Genomic DNA, 24,333 nt, shown 5'->3' with positions numbered 1-24,333 from the left:
AAGCTGAAAAGAATCTGAAAAAGAAGGTAAATAATGCAAAAACCATAAAAATAAATAATGAAGACCAATTGAAAAGTTGCTTAGAATTAGCCATTCTATAACATACTAAAGGTGAACCACCCCTTTAAAGTGGAAATATGGGGGGGGGGGTGGAATGGTTCATTACTGTCCCACTTGTCCGCCCTGTGTGGGTTGCAGTGACCCCTCCATAGAAAGAATCCAATGAGAAGAAACAGCTGTGCAAACTTTACTTTGTCTTGCCGGTGAGTGAATAGAGTGCAACCAATAGAGAAACCCCCTGCCCTGAACATCTCTGGGGCCCCATAGCTGTCTGACCCCCTGCTGCTGCTGCTGAACTGGAAAACTGCTGAATGATTTTGCTGCCTCTTACAGCACTTGATCTCTCCAAATGGAAACCTAAAATGGGTAAAAATGCTGTATTTTATATACTGAGCTTGCTGTACCAGCCCAGAGGTTCAGCAGCCCTTTATAGGTTAAGTAATCCTTTAAAATAAGTAAAATGTAAAATTGATGAGTCATGTGCTGAGGGATACATGTGCTGTTAATATGAATGAATTTTGTCCCAACAGCGCCGCCTGCTGGTCAGTTTCTGACCAGTCTGACCACCAAGTAGTCAAGGAAGTTGTCAGGAGAAAGAAAGAGGCTGCTCTGATGTTCTTCTGCTTAGGAAAACAATTAGAAACCTTTCTCAAATCTTTCCTAATCAGAAGAGCATCAGAGCAGCCTCTTTCTCATGCTCCTCTCTCCCTAGGGCCCACAATCGGATCAGCCCGATATCGCCCATATCAAGGCAGGACCGGAACTAGGTGTGGGCAGAAGAGGCACCTGGCTAGGGTGGAGCGAAAGGGCGGTGCTGGGCAGGTACCTGTCTTCTGCCTACCCCTAGTCCATGTTCGCTGCTCTCCTCTCCAGCGCTTCCCCTCCGGCGTTCTCCCCTCCTCTCCGCCACTCTGTGCATGTGTGCACGCACTGCGTTCAGGGGCGTTCGCCAGCTGGGTCGTCTAGGGCGCCCGACCAGCTTGGTCCGGCACTGCCTCAAGCTGGGCATATTGGGGAGAGATCCGCTGCTAGGCAACATCACCAATCAAGCGGATCTCTGTGTATGGCCACCTTTAGTCGTATCTCTATTCCCATTGCTTCCAGCAAGCTCCAGCACTTTATATCTGACCACAGGACTTGTATTTGGCTACAGAATAACTGTCCCCAGCTGGAGGCACTGTCCCCGGCTCCATTACATTGTCCATGGTAAGTTTTATAAAGTTCAATAACCGGTTCTGAGTCTCATAATCCCCAAGGCCGATTTATTTTCCCAGGGCTGGAGCACAGTTAGTAAAATACAGCCCCTGAGCTCCATATATTGACCTATGAATTGCCTGTGGGAGTAAATCAGGAGGCCCACGAATAGACATGGTGATGGATTTCGGAGAGATTGTTGCAATATTGTGACAGCTTGATCTGACCCTATAACCCTGTGTTTATCCAGCAGATCAGTTAAGAGATCTCATTTCCCTTCTACTTACCAGTCTCGCCCTGACCCTTTCCCACTAGGGCTTTGTTATCATCCCATGATGTAATCAGCCTGCCATTGCTTCCCTCACTGCGGCTAGAGAAGCTTCAATAATTCATCTGCAAGTTCTAATTACATGGGGAGAGGAAACCCGGGGAACTGACTGGCATCAAAACACAAGTTCATTTTTGGATAAAAAGAAAAAAAAAAAAAATATATATATATATATATATATATATATATATATCTTTTTTTAAGGTTTTTTTTTTTTTTTTTTTAAATAAAATGTCTCAATAATACACCAATTAATAGTATATATCAAATACTTATTTTTAAAATAAGGAGAAAAATTTGTTTTAATGAATACTCTCCCCTAAATATCACAATATAAGGCTGATTAGAAATTAATACTAGGGATGCACCGAATCCACTATTTTTGGATTCGGCCGAAACCCCCGCATCCTTCTCGAAAGATTTCGCCGAATCCTGAACGGAATCCAAATCCTAATTTGCATATGCAAATTAGGGGTGGGAAGGGGAAAACATTTTTCATTTCCTTGTTTTGTAACAAAAAGCACGCAATTTCCCTCCCGCCCCTAATTTGCATATGCAAATTAGGATTCAGATTTGGTTCGGCCGAATCCAAATCCTGCTGAAAAAGCCAGAATCCTGGATTCGATGCATCCCTAATTAATACAGATAATAACTGCATGGCAGCACAGAAACCAGTGCAATTAGCATCAGAATTTATGCCATCAGGGGGGGACCCAGGCCCGGTTCCTGTTAAAGGAAAAGTAAACCTTTAAAATAAGTGAGTGTAAAATTGATGAGAGTGCTATTGTAAGCACTTTTGTCATTTACATTCATTATTTATTTTCTTTTTATTCCAAGATATTAAGGGATACATGTGCTGTTAATATGAATGAATTTTGTTCCAACAGCGCCACCTGCTGGTCAGTTTCTGATCAGTCTGACCACCAAGTAGTCAAGGAAGTTGTCAGGAGAAAGAAAGAGGCTGCCCTGATGTCCCGATTTTCTCTGCACTGAACTAACTTAATTGGCTTTTGGCAGAGAGCCCAGAACAGCCACAGCTGTAGATAAGTTACTTTTGTAACAATTTTGAGATAAGCAAATAAGTAATTGTAACAATTTAGATAAGGAGGTCCCGTTGGGAGAAGTTAGACTCACCACTTAAAGGGCAATTCACCTTCATTAGCAAAACTGTAATAACTGAAAAAAAATCACACATTTACATAACCTGCCAAATTTAGTAAAATGAGCATGGGGGTGTGGCCACAAAAAAAGGGCATGGTCAAAAAATGTCGCAGCCACGTTCTCGAAATGTTGGGGGGTGTGATAAAAGGAGAGTGTAATAAATGAGACACACACCCAAAAATCTATCGCTGTCAATCACGCAGTATATCCCTATGATATACATCTTTCTCTGTAAATATATATTCACTGTACAAGTGCATCAGAGGGACGTCAAGTGAGAAATCCCCGACCTCCTCTGCAGATTATTGTGGCTGTTTCTTGCCTCTATCCCTGGTCAAAGAAATTCAGCTGTAATCCCCTTTCTCTGACTCTGCTGGAGACCCATTCATATTCTAATCACAGAACCTTTTCCTTCCCCTAAAATACAGCCACTTTTTTTTTTTTTTTTTTTTATATAGTCCAAAGCTCCGCTCCTTCCCCTCACACGTTTATCCCCTAACCTCAATCTTGCAAATAAAAAAAACAACCAAATTAAAATTTAAATTCCACTTCTTTGTAAAACTGTTCCCTGCACAAAGTTTGTATTTCCGACATTAAAAAGAAAAAAAAAAAAAATCCAAAAAAAAAGTGGATTTAAACTTTGTAAAGAGTGCGTGTTCTGCATTTGTAATTGGCCCCTCGGAATTTTTGATTTGAGTCTGCAGAAATTAGATTTTGTTGTTTTTTTTTTGTTTGTTTTTTTTGAAAATTCCCATCCAGTCGCAGGTTATAAATTATAGATATGTATAGATTCCAGGAAAAAAACTAAAAAAAAAAAATTAAAATAAAAATGTCTAAATTAATTTGTTCAGTTTGGGGTGATGGTTTCTGCATGCGAATCCGTTTTTCAGTAATAATGAGCACAGGGGGACGTAGGACTCCTCTTTTTTGAAAGTTTAAATAATAAGAAAAAAGGTTTTTATTATATGAAAAGGGGTGTCAAAGTGCCGGGATTGCGTAGATATAAACCCCCCCCCTTTCAGACGAGACCTTTTCTTATTCAAAGCAGCATCACAATGGGCTTCACATTGAGTCTCGCCACATCCCAATGTAACCAGCAGCCATTCATCAGTCAATGACATGTGTCCCATCAGGGCTCCTACAAAATCATGGTTTTTCCCATGAAACATCCGCAAACATTGTGACCGGTCTGGATTACTGTGTCCGTTTTTTATTCCGTCTTTCTCCATTCACTGTTGAGATTAGTGTCCCATCCTCAGGATTGTGCCGTTCCTATACTGCTTATGGGAAGAGCATGAATTGCGACTTACTGGAGCAGCCGGACATGGATTCTACAGGTTAGTCCTTTTGCTTTTAATTCTTATGCTGCTCCTTTAAGTGCTTGTACCCCAAGACTCCAATCCTTTATCTAATGATCCTCAACTTCTATAAATTCAAAATTGTATGTTTCTATTTTTTTTTTATTCCTTCTAAAACCACGTTCCTGATAGATTTGAGAAGTTTATATGTTAAGGGCTCTTACATGCTGTTGTTTTTTCCTGCGATCCCCTGCGTTGCGCTTTCTTGCGTTCAGCCGCAGGTTATCGCAGGAGTAGACGCAGTCAATAATTGTGAAGAGAGCTGTACTCACACAGACGCATGTATGCGCCAAACGCAGGTGAAATGCAACATGCAGCGTCCCACCTGCTTTTGGCACTTACATGCGTTCTTGTGAGTACAGCTCTCTTCACAATTATTGACTGCGTCTACTCCTGCGATAACCTGCGGCTGAACGGAAGAAGGCGAAACGCAGGGGAGCGCAGAAAAAGACGGCCGCATGTAAGAGCCCTAAATATGTTAAAAGTAAAGCCTCATGGTGGGAAAAGAGTGAGATCAGCGAAAGATCAGTTCTCCTGGGAGAAGAAGGCAGCAGGTGGACTTAGGGGGTTATTTACTAAACTCCGAATGCAAAAATAGTATAAAATCGGACTTTTAAAAAATCGCAAATTTTCCGAAATGTATTATACCCCGAGGATAGAAAAAATCGCAATCAGAAAATCCAGCATCTCTGAGCTTTCGAGGTTGTATATAAGCCAGTGGGGAAAGTCCCAATGATTATTTGATGCACGTTGTGTTGCGCTCAGTACCCCGAAGATTTCAGAGTTTTCGGGGAAAAAAGCATACAAAATCCGAAAAAATCGTGAGATCCCGCAAACCACATTTTTGGGAAAATCTAATAATAAATAAGTGGGGAAAAAAACCGTTGCGGATGTAATCCGAGCTTTTGGCAGAACTCGTTGAGATAAATTCAGAGTTTGATCAATAACCCCCTTGATGATACTAATTCAATGAACACGTCTATCTAGGGATCAAGAAATCACTTCCATTCATAGTAAAAATTCACTGATATACTAAATATTTAACATTAGAGGTATGGGACCTGTTATCCAGATCACTTGGGACCTGGGTTTTTCCGGATAACGAATCTTTCTATAATTTGGATCTTCATACCTTAAGGGCAGAGACACACAAGAAGATTCGGGGAGATTAATCTCCCAGCGACAAATCGTCTCTTCTTTGAGCAACTAATCTCCCTGAACTGCCTCCCCCCCCCCCCCGATTAGAATTTAAATCACCGGAGGGATGGTACTCAGAGCGCTTCGTTTTCCGAAGTTTCCTCATGAGGCAAACTTCAGGGAGATTAGTCGCCCGAAGAAAAGGCAATTTGTCGCCAGGCGATTAATCTCCCCGAATCTTCGCATGTGTCTCTACCCTAAGTCTACTAGAAGTTTATATGTTAAATCTGTTAAAAGTAAAGCCTCGTTGTGGGAAAAGAATGAGTTCAACGAGAGATCAGTTCTCCTGGGAGAAGAAGGCAGCAGGTGGACTTTGGGTTATTTATTAAACTCCCAATGCAAAAATCCCGAAAAAATCTTAAAAAAAAAAAGCATACAAAATCCTAGTTTTCAGGTGGAAAATCCGAAAAAAATCTTAAAATTCTAATCTTTTCCACATTTTCGGGAAAATCTAATAAATAAGCGAAAAAAACCCTTGCGGATGTAATCCTGAAAAATTTGTAATTTTTTTTTTAAGTATAAAATCAGACTTTTAAAAAAAAAATCACACATTTTTCAGAATTTATTAAACCCCGAGGATGGAAAAAGTTCGAATCAGAAAATCCGGCATCTCAGACCTGTCAAGGTTGCATATAAGTCAATGGGAGAAGTCCCAATGATTTTTTGACACCCAGGAGTTTTCAGGAAAAAAGCATACAAAATCAGAATTTCCGGGTGGAGATTCCAAAAAAAATCGTGGAATTAGGATTTTTTCACTGCAAACCGCATTTACGGGAAAATCTAATAATAAATAAGCGGAAAAAACCCTTGCGGATGTAATCCTGAAAAATTTGTTTTTTTTGTTTTGTTTTTTTAGTATAAAATCGGACTTTTAAAAAATCACGATTTTTTCGGAATTTATTATACCCCGAGGATGGGAAAAAATCAGAATCAGATAATCCGGCATCTCAGACTTGTTGAGGTTGTATATACGTAAGTCAATGGGAGAAGTCCCACTGATTTTTTGATGTTTCGTGCAATACCCAGGAGTTTTCGGGGAAAAAAGCATACAAAGTTTTTGGGTGGAAAATCTGAAAAAATAGTGGAATTAGGATTTTTTCCCTGCAAACCAAATTTATGGGAAAATCTAATAATAAATAAGGGGGGAAAAAACCCGTTGCGGATGAAATCTGCGTTTTTGGCAGAACATGTGGAGATAAATTTGGACTTTGATAAATAACCCCCTTATGTAATAAGGGGAATGTAATAAAAGTACCAAAGAGCATAACAATTTGCACAAATAAGAATAAAAATTAGCATTTTTTACAATGTAATACTCTCCCTTAAACTGTTATTGCATTGCGAATTTTAATTGCGCGTTGCCCACTTATAAGAAGTGATTGAAGGTGTCGTACGTAATCTTTTTGGAGCAAACGTAACAACTTTTTCAGTGAGGAGTTTTATTACATTCACTGGCGCAAAGTATAAAATTCTCAAACCTTCTTCCCCTGTCGGAAGTGGTCGCTAAACAGTTTCCGGGTTTTGTTGGCATTGAGAATATTTTTCCCGTTACCGACTTTTATTTCATTCCCCCTTTAGTGTTTTAATTAATAAACGACCCATGGGATGAAATTAGTCCAATTAACAGCGCAGCATTATCAAAGGCTGGGGATTTATATCAGCCACCTACCCCCAAAATCTCTTTGCATCCAATGAAGGGCTTCAGAAGCATTTTAGTAAGGTTATAAATAATGGTTACATTTTGGGACATTCTGACGCCTGAAGAAGGGCAGGTATTGGTATAATCAGACGTGTCACACGTGGGCTGCTTCGAAAATGATACGAATTCAATGAACACTTCTGTCTAGGGATCAAGGAATCACTTCCATTCATAGTAAAAATTCACTGATAAACTAAATATTTAATATTACAGGTATGGGACCTGTTATTGCCTGGGACTTGGGGTTTTCTGGATAACTGATCTTTTTATAATTTGGATCTTCATACCTTAAGTCTACTAGAAAATCATGTAAACATTAAATAAACCCATTTTTATATAGATTAGATTATCTCTCTATCATCATCTATCTATCTAACTCTCTATCTCTTTATCTATCTCTATCTATCTCTCTCTCTATCTATCTGTCCTTCTATCTGTCCATATATCTATCTACTTATTTATCTCTTTCTCCCTCTTTCTCTCTCTCTATCCTTCTATCTGTCCATCTTTCTATATATATATCTATCTATCTCTCTCCCTCTCTCTCTCTATCTTTTTATATCTAACTATCTCGCTCTCTATCTCTTTTTCTCTCTATCTATCCTTCTAGCTATCTGTCCATCTATATCTCTCTCTCTATCATATATCAATCTACTTATTTATCTCTCTCTCCCCTTCTATCTATTTATCTATCTATCTTTCTCTCATTTTATATCAATCTATCTCTCTTTTTCTCTCTATCTACCTCTCTCTCTCTCTCTCTCTCTCTCTCTCTCTCTCTCTCTCCTTTCTTTCTACCTATCTCTTTCTCTATCTCTCTATCTCGCTCTCTATCTCTCTTTTTCTCTCTATCTATCTGTCCATCTATCTATATCTCTCTCTATCTACATATTTATCTCTCTCTCTATTTATCTCTCTTTCTATATCAATTTCTCTCTCTCTCTGTCTCTCTCTCTGTCTCTCTCTTTCTCTCTATCTCTCTCCTGTCTATCTGTCCGTCTATCTATATCTCTATCTATCTCTCTCTCTCTTTTGATATCTATCTATTTCTCTATCTCACTCTGTCTCTCTTTTTCTCTCTATCTATCTCTCTCTCATCAATCTATCTCGCTCTCTCTCTTTTTCTGTCTATATATCCTCTCTATCTGACCATCTATTTATCTCTCTCTCTATCCTGTCTATGTGTTGTCTCTCTACTTTCTTTCTACCTATTTATCTCTTTCTCTATCTCTATCTCGCTCTCTATCTCTCTTTTTCTCTCTATCTATCCTTCTATCTATCTGTCCATCTATCTATATCTCTATCTACATATTTATCTCTCTTTCTATATCAATTTCTCTCTCTCTCTCTCTCTCTCTCTCTCTCTCTCTCTCTCTCTCTCTCTCTCTCTCTCTCTCTCTCTCTCCCTTCTATCTATATATATATCTTTCTATCTATATCTCTCTCTCTCTCTCTCATTTATTTATCTGTTTCTGATTTATCCAGCTATCATAGTCTAATAAGAAAGTGTAATTGCAATTTATGAAGGCAACAAGTATCTGGGGTTTCTGGTTGACTAGGTCCCAGCAGGTTGGATAATCATCTGGATAATCTTTCCTGAAGGTCCCTTTAATATATTTCTTTGTATAATTAATCCCTGCTTGTAACTAATGGTAATTCATTGTGATTTCACATTTGCTCAAATAGTACCAGGCATGTAACAAAAGGGAAAGAAATACATTCCAAATGTAATTAAGTTTTTTTGTTCTTTTTTTGAAAAAAGGTTTTTTTTTTTCAAAATCCTAAAAATTAACAAAAACAATCTTCATCCTTATTACATCTAAAAGAGGTTAAGGCAGTATATATACCTTGGAATATACTGTATATATATATATTTTTTTTAAACACATTTAAGACGCAAAATAAATGTATTACAGGTATGGGACCTTTTATCCAGAATGCTTGGGACCTGGGGTTTTCTGGATAAGGGATCTTTCCGTAATTTGGATCTTCATACCATAAGTCTACTAGAATGTCATGTAAACATTAAATAAACCCAATAGGCTGGTTTTGCTTCCAATAAGGATTAATTATATCTTAGTTGGGATCAAGTACAAGGGACAATTTTAATATTGCAGAGAAAAAAAAAAAGTCCCATTGTTGAAAAAAAGATGTGTGCTGAAGAGCTTACAATTTGCCAAAGAACAGGTTGACTGGTCTAAAGAGAAATGGCACAACATTTTGTGGACTGATGAAAGCAAAATTGTTCTTTTTGGGTCTAGGGGTCACAGACAGTTTGTCAGACGCCCAAACCCTGAATTAAAGTCACAGTACAGAGTGAAGCCGGGGGCACAAGCATCATGATATGGGGGTGTTTCTCATACTGTGGTGTTGGGCCTATTTATCACATAAGTGGCCTTGAAAGGGGAGTTTCAACAAGACAACGACCCCAAACAATCTAGTAAACCAGCAACATCTTGGTTCCACACCAACAAGACGTTATGGAGGGGCCCAATTCCCGCACCTTAATCCAAAAGAAAACTTGTGGGGTGACATGGGGTGTTTGTACGGTAAAAGCAAGAAATGCATTTGGAATTGTGGAAGAGGTTGTTGGAAGTTGGTGGAGTCCATACAACACAGATGTGCAGCACAAACACTGTTATACAACTCAATATTAGTTCAGTCATTCAAAGGAAAACAACAGCTTGGAACATCTTTCACTTTATACAGTGTATGAGTCTGGAAAGAAGAATGCAGGGACTGATATTTTTTTGGAACAGCCTAATATTCCCTTTTCTTTGCTTTCTGTAAAGGGATAACACAAATTTTATACATTTTTCTTTGTTTTGATTTGGAACAGAATGTGCAGTGTTCCCAATGCATTTTGGAAATTAAAGTTATTATAAGGACTTTGAGCTTTATGCACATTTTAAACACACTGCTATTAGTCTGAACACAACTGTAAGCTTAGTGGCAGCCAATAAAAATATAGCAGCATAGGTATTCCCCTGTACTAAGCGCAATTCAGCAGGAACAGTGAGTGTGTTAGTGGATTTAAAGGGGACAGTGAGGACAAAAGCAAACTCAGGTCAGCCATTCACATGCACTAGACTTACTGCTGCTTAGTTGTGGAGTCCTGCACCTTTCTACAGAGTTTAGTATCTGGAGTTAATTCCCAACACCCCCCCCCCGTGCTCTCCACCCCTCTCTCGCCCCTTATTCTCTCTTTTTATTCATCCCGACCTCGCAATTGGCAGTTCATCGCCTCCTCCATTCCCGCCCCTTACTGGTTTCATTGTTAGATTTTAATGGTTCAAATTCCACTAATTCCTGAGCTCTGGTTCGGCACATTTTATGTTCATTCCATGAGCCCTGGGATTGTTACTTTGTAGTTTAGTTTCTGTCAAGGTCTGTCTTTAGTGATGGTGAGGCCCAGGGTGAAACTGACTTTCCAGTCAACCTTATTGTATGACGTAGGAAGCACAAGTTGTGGTCCTTTATCTGTTGCTGAATAGTCTGACGTCAGCGGTAGGAAATCTTTTCGAAGGGGTATTAAGGGATAAGATACTTGACTTCATTGCATATCGTAATACTATGAGTTTGTGCCAGCGTGGTTTTATGTGTAATAGATCTTGTAAGACAAATTGAATTGCCTTTTATGAGAAGCTGAGCAGGGACTTTGACTTTGCGATGGCAGTGGATGTGATTTAGAACTCTGCTCATGCCATTTTGCCCAACTGTTACCAGATTTAACAATGTTGCAAACTGTTACCATCTCAACTTGGTTTCATCTTGCCCTTCTCTAGCTATTTTGCCCTTCTCTTGCCACCTTGCCTACTGTCACCAAACCTACTTTATTTTGTTATCTCATCTTGGCCAACTCTTGCCATCTTTTCATACTGTGACTATCTGGCCCTACTGTCACCATGGTGCCCTACTTTCCCTCTATTGCCCTGTTAGCAATCTGTTGCTCATCTTACCTTGCTGTCTCCTTCTTGACTTACAGTTGCCATCTTTTCACACCAATTGTCTATGCTTCCCTTCCCTGCTGCATCATCTCTAATAACCCAAAGCAGCAGCAAACCTGCCTATTCTTCTTTTGGATTGGTTGCTCTAGTTGCTAGAACTGGAACACTTAGCCCTGGTCATTGCATTAATCAAGGGGTCAGTGATAACATTCCAACCAGACTATCCAGCTAAAGCTTGTAGGGTCTTTCATAATTTGCCAATTGTATCTATATCCCTCTTTACATTTATATGTTTAGATGACAGCTGCCATATTGCTTCTTATGGTTGAGGCTGAGCAAAATATCAACAGTGACCAGTCTACGGGTAATACCTTTGCTGATATAAACAATATGGTAGCTCCCAATGAAATGTATAAATATTTAGATGATTGATTTGAAGGAATGTTAATTTACAGTATACAGACCTGCTGTTGTCCCAACTCTAAAAGCTCATCTAGTGCCCAGGTTTTTGGCTTCATTCATTCTGTACTTGACTGGGACATGTCAGAAGATCCAGGCAACATTCCCTGGTTCCACTTATTCCCTTCTCTCTTCATATTCTCAAATTGCACTTGATGGCCCACCTTCCCTTTCTGTAGGCTTCTTCACTCAAACCAGTCTCTCCTCCGCCACTTACTGTTTATTGTACAGGCTTTTATAGGGGCAATCGCTCAGTCCAGACTCTGTGGGGCAAATTCACTAAAGCGCAAAGCGCCGAACGCTAGCGTTAATTCGCTAGCGTTGGCCATTTTCGCTACTGTGCAAATTCACTAACGAACGCTGGCGTAGTTTCGCTAGTGTTACTTCGCAACCTTATGCCAGGCGAATCTTCGCTAGCGACGAAACTACGCAAATTCACTAACTTGCGCAGTGTAGCGAACGCTACCTTTTACGCTAGACTTCCTTCGCCACCTCAGACCTGGCGAAGCGCAATAGAGTAGATAGAAAAAATTTTGACTTTTTTTGAAACAATCCCTAAGTCCCAAAAAACGCTGGCGTGTTTTCTACATGATGGCTGATAGGCTGAAAAAGATCGAAAAATTTTTGTTGCTCCCCTTCCTCCCCCCTACATTTCCTGACTCATGGCAACTTACCTAGACAGTGGGCACATGTGTAGGGCAAAATAAAATTTTTATTGGCTGATTTGAAGGTTTTCTAGGCATTTGTAGTGCAGATACGTGTTCCTCCATTGAAATTTGAATTTCGCGCCGTATGCAAATTAGCCTTCGCTAGCGCAACTTCGCTTTATATAGCGAAACAACGCTAGCGCAACTCCGCAACCTTTCGCTACCCCTGTGTGCAACTTCGCATTTTAGTGAATTTGCGTAGCGCTGGCGAAAATTCGCCTGGCGAAGTGCGGCGAAGAGCGGTGAAGTTGCGCCTGGCGCAACTTCGATTCTTAGTGAATTTGCCCCTGTGTTTCTTGTCCCCCTCACTGCTCAGTCCAGTACGACTAAAGGGTCTTTCCTGTGTTGGCTTGGAGGGTTTCTCACCTAAATGTTTCTGATTTAACCCTTTACAATCTATTAATTAATTAATTGCTGGTCAATAATACACTGTAATCAAACCTCAAAGAGCAGACAAACTTCTTTACAGGGCTAAAAATGTTATATTTTATATAGTGAACTTATTGCACGAGGCTAACGTTTCAGCTTGTCAATAGCAGCAATGATCCAGGACTTCAAACTTGTCACAGGGGGTCACCATCTTGGAAAGTGTCTGTGACACTCACATGCTCAGTGGGCTCTGATTGGCTGTTGAGAAGCTAAGCTTAGGGCTCGTCACTAATTATCCAGCAGAAAATGAGCTTCCCTGGCTGTAATATAAGCTGATGCTACAGGTTTGCTGATTATTCAATTCTGATGCTAATTGCACTGGTTTCTGTGCTGCCATGTAGTAATTATGTGTATTAATGACTAATCAGCCTTATATTGTGACATTTCTATTCTATGTGTACTGTATATTGTGAGTGGCTCCCTAAGCTCAGTAAGTGAAAGCAGCACAGAGCATGTGCAGTGAATCAGCAGAAAAGAAGATGGGGAGCTACTGGGGCATCTTTGGAGACACAGAAATGTAGAAATGACCGTTGGTTTCTCTTGCAGAAAGTTGGATCGAGCGGTGCCTCTGTGAAAGTGAAAACAAGCGTTACTCCAGTCACACGTCTCTCGGAAACATTTCTAATGATGAAAGTAAGTATAGGATCCTATTTTGTTTCCATGTAGCACTTATGTCTAGGGCTTTAATAATACCCACTATTGGGGAGTCAGAAACTCTACGCTATGCAATTGTTTGCCCTGCCTGGCTGCTCATTAGCGCAAAGGTCATTGCCCATAAAAATTAACCAAAATATGCTTTCTTTATCTGAGCTGCAAAATCATTGCTTGTTGGCCACTATAGGTAATAGCAGTGGTGCAATTTAAAGGAACAGTAACACAAAAAAATTAAAGTATATTAATGTAATGAAAGTAAAATTACACGATTGCCCTGCACTGGGACAACTGGTGTGTTTGCTTTAAAAATTGTACTATAGTTTATATAAACAAGCTGCTGTGTAGCCATGGGGGCAGCCATTCAAGCACAGGATACACAGTAGATAACAGATAAGTACTACTATAGTTTATATAAACACGCTGCTGTGTAGACATGGGGGCAGCCATTCAAGCACAGAATACACAGTAGATAACAGATAAGTACTACTATAGTTTATATAAACACGCTGCTGTGTAGCCATGGGGGCAGCCATTCAAGCACAGGATACACAGTAGATAACAGATAAGTACTACTATAGTTTATATAAACAAGCTGCTGTGTAGCCATGGGGGCAGCCATTCAAGCACAGGATACACAGTAGATAACAGATAAGTACTACTATAGTTTATATAAACACGCTGCTGTGTAGCCATGGGGGCAGCCATTCAACTCTATAGTAGAGTTTTTGAAGCAAACACACCAGTTTTATCAGTGCAGGGCAACAGCACATTTTTTAAAAACCCAATTTTTTTGGGCTTTACCGTTCCTTTAACTTCTATATGTGTTATAGCACCCTAGTGTATTCCTAGTACAGTCTTGTAAAACTATAAGGCCTATAAGGCTAAGGCCACACTAGGCGATAGCGCCGCGATTTGACTCGCAGCGACTTTTCGCCGCGACTTTTCGTTGCGACTTTTAAGCAATCGCTGGGGAAACTTTTGCACTGGCGTCTATGGGGAATCGCGTAAAATCGCCAGCGTAAAAACACACGCGGCGATCTTTTCTCTACTGTCGCTCGAAATTGCCTCGCTAGGCGATTTCGAGCGACAATAGAAAAAAGATCGCCGCGTGTGTTTTTACGCTGTCGATTTAACGCGATTCCCCATAGACACCAGCGCAAAAGTTTCCCCAGCGATTGCGGCTTAAAAGTCGCGGCGAAAAGTCGCCGCGAGTCAAATCGCGGCGCTATCGCCTAGTGTGGCCTTAGCCTAAGACATGGTGTCATTCTTTGGAAAGTTAACTTCCATTCCTTCTATTACATATCTTCCAGCTGATGAAGAAAAGGAAAATCGAGCATCAAAGCCTCATTCTACTCCGGCAACTTTGCAATGGTAAATATCCTTATAGACTGGGATTGTCCCACTGTGCATTTAGGAGGGGGGGGGTGTTACATATTATTTATTGACTGGCATAGAATTCTGCGTATAGGCTGTTACACTATCATGGAACTTGTTGTTATGAGGGGACGTCCAGATGTTGATGGATAATAAGTAATTAAGGTCTGGCTGCATTTTGTGAGCCAATGAACGCGCATTTTGAAGTTATTGGCACATCAGTCTGTTCTGTAAGCTCATGCTCATCTAAAAACCAACCTATTGGGTGTATTTAATGTTTACATGATTTTCTAGTAGACTTAAGGTATGAAGATCGGTTATCCAGAAAGCCCCAGGTCTCAAGCATTCTGCTGTGCAGTTGCCACCAAACTCAGTTGGCCAACGGCAACCCTATGGATTCCATCAGGGCCTCCAAGGGATGCTCAGTCCTCATTATTCCAGATGCGGATGGCAGCAGCTTTGTTATTTCTCATATGGCTACCTTGGCTACTTCTTAATAAGACCTCTGGTTGGTCAAGGGCATTCAGATTAAAGAGGACCTGCAAGTGGCAGAGCAACTCGTTTGACACCAGCCTTTGAGAGCTGTATCATCTCTAATAAATCAAATGGAAGCTTTAGGCAAGCCTAATATTGCAGGGAGAGGCAGTAATTATACCTTCATAGAATAAAGAAAGAAAATATAAATTATTGTTATTAAAAAAAATTGTAAATAGTAAATATTTGTCAGCTTTCAATATTCACATTCAGAAATGATACAAAAAACTAAAGGTCTATTGATATTTGTATTAGAAAAGGGGCTGTGTATATGAAACATCAACGATTTACCATTGTCTTTCTGTTCTTGATCTGTGAAATATCTACTGTTCAGATCAAACCAATTATATCTGCATTGCCAAACTGCTGAGCAGTCAGTGCCCTGGCAACTAAAGAACCAGAAAAAAAAAAAGATCCATTGGACGTTTGGCTCAATTAAAATTCCACCCGTTGCAGAATAAATGGAGCCAGAGCTGCCGCATAGATCGCATGTTATATTTGGTATCAGAATTGTCTTGAAATGGACAAAGCAATGAAAGGAGAGTGGGTGGGCCTTGGATCATTAGGGCCTTCAGGTATAATAGTGTTTTTGTGAACTGTCGTGGCTAATGACGACTTCTGAAAGAAAAGAGCAAGGCAAATAAAGTCATTATTATCGACAAGCAGCGAATAATTAGCAGCTGCCATGATAGGAGAAAGGTGCCACCTAATTGGGAGAGTTCAGCTTCTCTCCCTCTTCTGACTTATGAAAGCCAAGGAATTTACCCTGGGAAGTGGCAACATTTCTACACAACACTGGAAATGATTAGGCCTGGAGCAACATGGAAGTAATTAAAGGGGAAGTGTTCCAATGGGTACTGTATTTAAGGGCCCCAAGATATTCAAGAGGACTAGGCTTGTAGAGGTGGAGTTTTGGCAGATAATAGGCTGGGTCTTGGCACAATGGGATGTGGCCATGGTTGATCAGGGGCATGTCCATGCCATCAAATATTAGTCTGTCATTCATCTTTTCCCCCCAGGGTAGTGGGACCCCATACTGGACAGGCCAAATACCTTGGGTGAGGGGTGGAGGTGAATCACAGGCAAATGTTTGCGGCTCCCTGGAGGAAGGGCCCTGCTAAACGTAGTAGTATGGATTCCCTTATTACTGATGAGGACTTTGCTAATGAGTGGAACATGGCTGGAACTAGGGGAAGGCAGAAGAACTATGATCCTAGGCAGTAGTGATGTGGGGAGCACTAGGGGCCTAACTCGTCTTTCCCTAGTTCTAGCTTTTTTGTAGGTCCAACTATTCGTGCATCAGTGAGCAGGCATGCTGGGTCTTGTAGTGCCAATGGTGAAGGGAGGTTGGTGTTGCAGATGGATGCCATGACTGAGGGGCAACTGAGGTGGCACGGGGCTTGCATTGTGTCCCTTTACCTTTTAGCTTGGCACTGGAGAGAAAACTGAAATACTGTTTGCTGTGGAAATGTCCATGAACGTTGACCTTAGGCCAAGTTGTACCAGGTGACCATGTGATGTTGTCCACTTATCAATACCCACCAGAAAACCTGATATTTAAGGTCCTTCTGTGGGAAGAACACCTTCCTCCCAACACTTTCTTGTAGACCGTGCCAAATGATGTGTGTATTATAAAAGGGCTATCCTAGGCTGAGGCCCATTGAGAGATCCACTGATATTGTGGCAGGTCAATTCAACCTTATATAAGATAAATGCACGCCGGGAGCTATAGTTCAACACCAGTACAGAATAATTAAGAGGGCACTGGCCCTGCACAGCTGGGGGGAAAGCCCTGATGTTGTTGCCCTTGAGCTCCCAGCAAACTGTGATGTTCTTGCCTTTACTATACTAATAAAGTCCATTAAACTAAATCTGAATGTTCATTTCAAGGCTGGAGGAGAACTATGAGATTGCAGAAGGAGTGTGTATTCCAAGAAGTGCCCTTTATATGCATTACTTGGATTTCTGCGAGAAGAATGATACGCACCCAGTGAACGCCGCCAGCTTTGGGAAGGTAGGTTCATTATATTGACCATACAGGAGGCACGTGTGATGTAAGATCTGCTTCTCATTGGCTGTGACAGGGATGCAGTTAAGGCCAAATCTGATTGGTGGCTTTGCAAATAGTGGTAATGATACATAGTCCCAAATCTAGAGAATACCATATTATTTATAGTTGAGGCTGTAAAAGGTTTTTGTCATGATTTTTATGATGTAGTTTTTGAAACTATTTACACTTTACAAATAATTCACTCTAGCATATACAATTTAATTCCTAACCCAAAAAGTGTATTTTTTTTTTTTAATTGTAATATTGGTGTGTAGGTGCATCTCCGGTCATTTTGCCTGGTCATGTGCTTTCAGAAAGAGCCAGCACTGTAGGATGGAACTGCTTTCTGGCAGGCTGTTGTTTCTCCTACTCAATGTAACTGAAGGTGTTGCAGTGGGACATGGATTTTACTATTGAGGGTTGTTCTTATATCTATCGGGGAGCGGTTATCTGTTACCTTCCCATTGCTCTGTTGTGAGGCTGCTAGGGTAAGGGAGGGGGGTGAAACCACTCCAAATTGCAGTACAGCAGTAAAGAGTGACTGACGTTTATCAGAGTCACATGACTGGGGGCAGCTGGGAAACTGACAATATATCTAGCCTGTATCCGATTTCAAAATTAAATATAAAAAAATCTGTTTGCTCTTTTGAAAAACGGATTTCAGTGCAGAATTCTGCTGGAGCAGCACTATTACCTTATACATTTTGTTAAAAAAAACATGAGACAGAATGCAAAGACTAGTTGGCTTGGTTGATATTTCTGATAGTTCATTCTGATTGCTCAACCTTTTCAACTCATCTGTGATCCAAAGACTTCCTTCCAATGATATAAGAGGGGCAGCCTGTACACTCATTGCAATAGATGGATCTAATATGATGAACCCGAACAATAAAAATAACATTTGGAGATAAAAAAAAAATTGGTTTATTCAGTTGTTTCGTGGCAGAAGGACATGGTCGAATGCTTTCTTGTTTACCCCTCAATAACCATCATTCTAAGGCAATCAATGGCACTAATAGATTCTGTTTAGTTTCCCCCGGGCAGAGAGTTCATTTATTTAGGTGAGGGGCTGGTCTTGTTACTTTAAGATCCATGGATCGGCCTTGTTTTAAATGATTGTGTTCGTGTTGACTGAAGTGCAGGGCAAAGTGAGAACCTTGTCTCAGGCGGTAGCCAGCGGCCAGTCAGGGTTGGAATGGGGGCCCACTGGGGTCACTAGGTGAAGGTGAAGATCATAAAAGTTTACTTTATAGAACCCTGGTAAGAACAGTAATTTGTTTAATTCTAAAAGAAGCTAAAACAAATAATAAACGTGTTGATTAGAAGCTCTAATTGTCACAGAAATGCAACATATCTGTAATTAGTTCATACAGTTCAGCTCAGCCTGGTAAAATGAACTGTTAGTTTTGATCCTGGACTTTAGTAAGCTTGGGGCAGAATAATTATTCCTATCACCATAGGAAGCTTCCCAATCCCAACACCAAACCCCAATCCACCCCAACCCCACCCCTGATCTGTCCTTCCACTCCCTGGCCATGGAATTAAGGGCTAAAAACAGCCGCCCAGATTTATGTAAATGCTCCTCAGTCGACACATTAATCTCCCTAAAAGCCAAGGTTTCACAACCCAGATGAATAAATTCAATTTGGGCCTCTAAACTTCCTGCATTATCTCAGGGATGTATATTTTAAAGTCCTTGTATAGAGTATAAGTAGCTCAGTAGGGTTCACTGTAGATGAACAATCCCCCCTTTGGAATGAGCCCGGCCCCTCTTGTTAGGGTGGCCATTCACGGAGAGATCCGCTCGTTTGGCAATGGCACCAAACAAGCGGATCTCTTCCTAATATGTGGGCAATATCGAGCTGATCCGATCGTGGGGCCTAACGATCTGATCCTAACGATGGCTACCAGGCGGTCAGATCGCAGGACCGCATCAACGAACAGATGCGGCCGCGATCCAACGGGATTTTTAGTCCCGTCCGATCGACATCTGGCTGACTTTCGGATTGGGGGAAGCCCGTCGGAGGGCCCCGCACACAGGCCAATAAGCTGCCGACTCGGTCTGTCGGCAGCTTTTATCGGCCTGTGTATGGCCACCTTTACTCTCACGTACCCACCATTGACGTCAATAGATAATTCCCTGCCTTTGCTAGGGAATTATGACCAATATCAATGAATCAAAACCAGCTTGTGGCCAGCTTCGAAACTGGGGGGGTGGGGGCTTGGGGCCCACCAGGGCTGCTGCCTCAGAGCCTCCCGCTTCAAGGCCCCCTTTTTCCCCATGTTTTAGGGTTAGTATTTACATCCTTTCTACTGTGTTTAAGGGTTACTGTTTGTTGTTTCTGCTATGGATTTTAGGGTGGGTGTCTAGGGCTATAGACCAAGAAAAGGGCTTTAGTGGTTAATGTTGCATCTGAACTGTTTTAGGTCTTCTAAAGAGCTTATTTACGGACGAAAGCGAAGTGCAATTTTGGACACAACTTGCCTGGTTTTTTTTTTACCCATAATGCAGCATTTTCCCTATAATTGTGGCCACACTCCAAGTCGTGTCCCTTGCAGTTGGGGTAAATTTCCTCCAAATTACTTCCAGCTAAGGCAAGCTTCCAACCCCCCTCCTGCTGCTCACTCTCGGCCTTTTGGCTAAGATTAAGTGCCGTATCTTCTCCGAGGTGTTTGGGGTGCATCTAGCTAAGGGTGCATCCACCTGAATCCATCCACTGAGGGGGAGAGAGACACTTGGTTCTCTGGCCAAAGACCGGCATATTTTAGTAGCTCGAGCTATTCGTCCCAGGCCTTGCAAACATGGGGTGCCCAAAACCACTGGGCTGCAGTTCACCCATGGCACCGGCACTTTAATACACTCTTGTACTTTATAGGCACTTGCTCTTTTGCCCTGAGCCTTTTGGCTAGGAGCTAAGGCAATTCATATAATCCGGCCGATAGGCTGGGGCAGCACACTGCCTAATTTATTAATTTCCCCCACACCTATTTCTTTTTTAAAGCACTTTTAGCTAGGTATGCACCGAATCCACTATTTTGGATTCGGCCGAACCCCCGAATCCTTTGTGAAAGATTTGAACGAATACCGAACCTAACCCTAATTTGCATATGCAAATTAGGGGTGGGGAAACCATTTTTCACTTCCTTGTTTTGTGACAAAAAGTCACGCGATTTCCTTCCCCACCTCTAATTTGCATATGCAAATTAGGATTCAGATTCGGCCGGGCAGAAGGATTTGCCCGAATCCGAATCCTGCTTAAAAAAGGCCGAATCCCGAACCGAATCCTGGATTCGGTGCATCCCTACTTTTAGCACTTTTTAGCATTTTTTATTGGATGGGTGCAATACTTCCAGGTTTGTACTTGGCTAGGGGGGAGATGTGTGGCCAATTTGTTCCTTCTCCCCCTGAACTCTGGCTCATGATCGTCTCAAACGGACCTCAATAGTTCCTTTCTCTTCAGGGATCAGAGAAAGGGGCCCCCCTAGCCTTGCAGAGAAGTGGGCCTGAAGACCCTTGCCCCCTGTCTGTGCCACTTTCAATTGCATCACCAGACTCGCAGGCACTGGCCCATCTGGCAAGTAAAGGCAGGAGTGGGTGAGTTCACGGGAGGTGATGGTGGGGCCTTAGCTGCTCCCACCCATCAGGTGGTTCTGTACCTATCGGCACTTCTTAACACAGGCCCCTCTCTGTTCATAACCTTCACCTGTGGATGTTATAGGTGGGGCATTGGTGCAAATGACAGTAAACATGGCAGCTCATGTCTGATTTTTTGCATTTTGTAACCTGGCCAGTCAATGAGAAACGACACATCCGGAGTCCCAAACAGGCTGTTTTGGGAATCAAGGGGTTAAGAGGAATTTGGCCGGCGCTGTAGTGGAATGTTAGATCAGTAGCCGAATCAGCATGGGGTGTATTTAGGACAGGCTTCATTGAGTCTCTATAAAAAAAATGAAAGCCCCGCTCCTTGCTCATTTATCAAACATTGTGGAAAGGTTTTCACAGGCCTTCAGGAGTCCAATGTACCCCACTTCTTAATGAGCAAGGGACCCCGTATTCCACAACTTGGTGCCCCGGCCCCAGAGAATTATCAGACTAATGTTAATGGAGTTTATCTGTAATCCAAATAAAGCCAATGCCCAATACTTACCCAAGTCTCTTATCCAAAATAAACCACTTTGGACCAGAGGGTATGTACAGTAAATAATCTTGGAAACTTATCAAAAACCTGCCCAATGCCTTAAAAGGGAAGCGATGGTGTAACTAGATGTTACTGGGCCCCACAGCAAATTCATTTTAGGGTCTGCAACATATCCAGAGGTTGCCCTGTTTTACCAATAAATATTGCAATTGCTCATTATTTGGGACCTCCTGGGATCCCCTATACCTCCTGAGCCCCCTGCAGCCGCAGGGTTTTCTTCCTCTGTAGTTACGCCCCTGAAGGGACATTGTATCCAGGTGTTTTCCTATTTCAGTTAAAAACACTGCCTGGTTGCTAGGGTATATTATACCCGTAGCAACTGGATAGCTGATGAAATTCTAAACTGGAGAGCTGCTGAAAAAAAACTTACATTATTAAAAAACCACAAAAAATAGAAAACGAAGACCAGCTGCAAAGTGTCTCAGAATATCACGGTCTACATCATAATAAGGGGCAGATTTATCAAGGGTCGAATTGAAAATTAGAATTTCGAATTCTAATTTTCGTTTTTTTATGGCCAAAACTGTCAAATTCGACTAGGGAATTATTTTTTTAAAAATTCTAATTCGATTTTCAAGATTTATCATACATTGGCCCTCAAATTTGACTATTCGCCATGTAAAACCTGCCGAAATTGCTGTTTTAGTCAATGGGCGACGTCCTGGGATCAATTTGGAGTTGTTTGCAGCCTTCCTGACATTCAAGTTTTTTTTCATAGAAAATCCAGTATTCACCCGATTTTAGGAAATTCGATTTTTTTTAATACATTTCGGTCAAATTTCGAGTTCATGGGAGTTTTTAAAAACTCTCATGAATTCTAAATTCGACCAATGATAAATGTGCCTCTAAGTGACTTTTTCACAGGTCACAGATATTTGGCCCTGGAATTGAACCCACTTTTCTCTTCCTCAAAGTCTTTCCTTGGCCCAAGTCACTGCTTTTCATATGTAAAACAGACATGGCAGGCTATTGCTATCTGACAGTCGGGGATATTCCTTTTTATGGAAAATTCCAATTAATCACCTGGTTCAAAGGAAAACCTAAAGTTGTGAAAACTTAATATAGTGCTAATATTTCTAAATAATATATTTTATAACACTTGATGTTTTCTTCTGTTTCCTCATCATAAGACCCCAAAAAACAATTTTTCTAAGCAATTTTACATACATTGATTTATAATTCCAGTGGTTTTAAATCTATTTGTACTTGCTATTGTAAGGACTATCTGCCTGGCGGTTTATATTCTGTCCAAATGCTGGTTCTGACTCCTGAAGCAATGTAGCAGAAGGCAGTTGATCAGCAGACCTGGAGGGGAACGGACATCGACTACATTGTTTCAAGAGGCAGAACCAGAGAACAGAAACGGACCAATAAAATACGGCTTTTCTTAAAGGATAAGTAAACCTTTAGAATAAGTGAATGTAAAATTGACGAGAGTGCTATTCTAAGCACTTTTTTCATTTACATTCATTATTTATTTTCTTGTTATTCCAAGATATTAAGGGATACATGTGCTGTTAATATGAATGAATTTTGTTCCAACAGCTCCACCTGCTGGTCAGTTTCTGATCAGTCTGACCACCAAGTAGTCAAGGAAGTTGTCAGGAGAAAGAAAGAGGCTGCTCTGATGTTCTTCTGCTTAGGAAAACAATTAGAAACCTTTCTCAAATCTTTCCTAAGCAGAAGAACATCAGAGCAGCCTCTTTCTTTCTCCTGACAACTTCCTTGACTACTTGGTGGTCAGACTGGTCAGAAACTGACCAGCAGGTGGCGCTGTTGGAACAAAATTCATTCATATTAACAGCACGTGTATCCCTTAATATCTTGGAATAAAAAGAAAATAAATAATGAATGTAATATACAAAAGAGCTTAGAATAGCACTCTCATCAATTTTACATTCTTATTTTAAAGGTTTAGTTCTCCTTTAAATGACTATCTATTAAAATAAAGTCACTTTGGAGATTAGTTTTATTGCTTACAGATGAGATAGTTCCACCCCATGAACCCCGTATAGTAATATTGCAACAGAAGCACTGGCAAACGACTGAATTATTTTGAAATATATAATTATATATGTGCGTGTGCAATAGTCGTACACACACACGCCATTTTTGTTATTTTCAGCGTCTTTTCAGCATAAGTCCGTTTTATAAAAATGAGCATAAATGCACCAATGAACCCAAATTTGCACGATAATAATGTGTATGTTTTAGCCTCTAGTTTTCTTTTCCCAACACACATTTCTATTTTTTCTTGTTCCCCACAATTTTGCTTCTGTTTTTTATTAAAGTTTTGTGATAAAAAGCAATTTACATGCAAAGCTTGGCCAGACTGATCGCCAATACGTAACGTCGGAAATACGTATATGCACAATCCATCTTGCCAGAGTTTGACCGCCGTATTGAAAATATGCGGCATATTTCAGCAAAGCGTATTCCAAATCTGCGGATCCCATAGAGTTCAATAATACGGTTTTTCCATGGCGTATTCTGCTGAAAAAAACTAAAAAACTGGCGTCTTGTGGCGGATATTTGCTCGGAAACGACCAGTGGGAATTTCTATATTGCGTATTCCATTATTTTTAGTTGGGCTTCATTTACACTCGGTCTCTCATTAAAACGCCCCGTGGGACCTCGCCTGAAATACAGAATATGATATACATCAGCTAGTGATGGGCGAATTTGTCGTGAAACGCATTGAAGTCAAAATTATTTTGACGTGCGTCAATTTTGATGTACGCCGCAACAATTTTTTTATACGTGCGCCTATTTTGTCCAAATGTATTAAAGTCAAGGGGACAACTTTTAGGCACGTGACTATTCTGACGCGTGGCCAAATTTTTTTGACGTGGTGGATTTTTTTCCCGGCGAATTTTCGCCGCAGTTTCGCAGATTTGTTCACTGGTGCCAAAACGCAGAAATTCCCCGCAAATTCACGCCTACTAAATTTATTCATGTATTACCATCTTGAAAAAGGTCCTAG

The 24,333-nt window shown here is 41.0% G+C and overlaps 1 protein-coding gene across 2 annotated transcripts in view; it reads left to right on the top strand.

Moving 5' to 3' along the window:
* The first annotated feature begins 2,830 nt into the window (after positions 1 to 2,830).
* Positions 2,831 to 24,333, top strand: part of rfx4.S (regulatory factor X4 S homeolog) — a 59,511-nt gene continuing 38,008 nt past the window's right edge. The window contains exons 1-4 of one of the 2 annotated variants that reach the window (XM_018254855.2): positions 2,831 to 4,080; positions 13,086 to 13,172; positions 14,504 to 14,564; positions 16,992 to 17,115. In XM_018254855.2, the coding sequence (XP_018110344.1) occupies positions 3,858 to 4,080; positions 13,086 to 13,172; positions 14,504 to 14,564; positions 16,992 to 17,115 (495 nt within the window). In that variant the 5' untranslated portion in view covers positions 2,831 to 3,857. The remainder of the gene's footprint in view (positions 4,081 to 13,085; positions 13,173 to 14,503; positions 14,565 to 16,991; positions 17,116 to 24,333) is intronic. The other variant, XM_018254854.2, reaches the window with a different exon arrangement.

This window comes from Xenopus laevis, chromosome 3S, assembly GCF_017654675.1.
Source record: "Xenopus laevis strain J_2021 chromosome 3S, Xenopus_laevis_v10.1, whole genome shotgun sequence".
NCBI classification, from domain to species: domain Eukaryota; kingdom Metazoa; phylum Chordata; class Amphibia; order Anura; family Pipidae; genus Xenopus; species Xenopus laevis.
The sequence above is the reverse complement of the archived record's forward strand: the minus strand, read 5'-3'. Positions and strand labels throughout refer to the sequence as shown.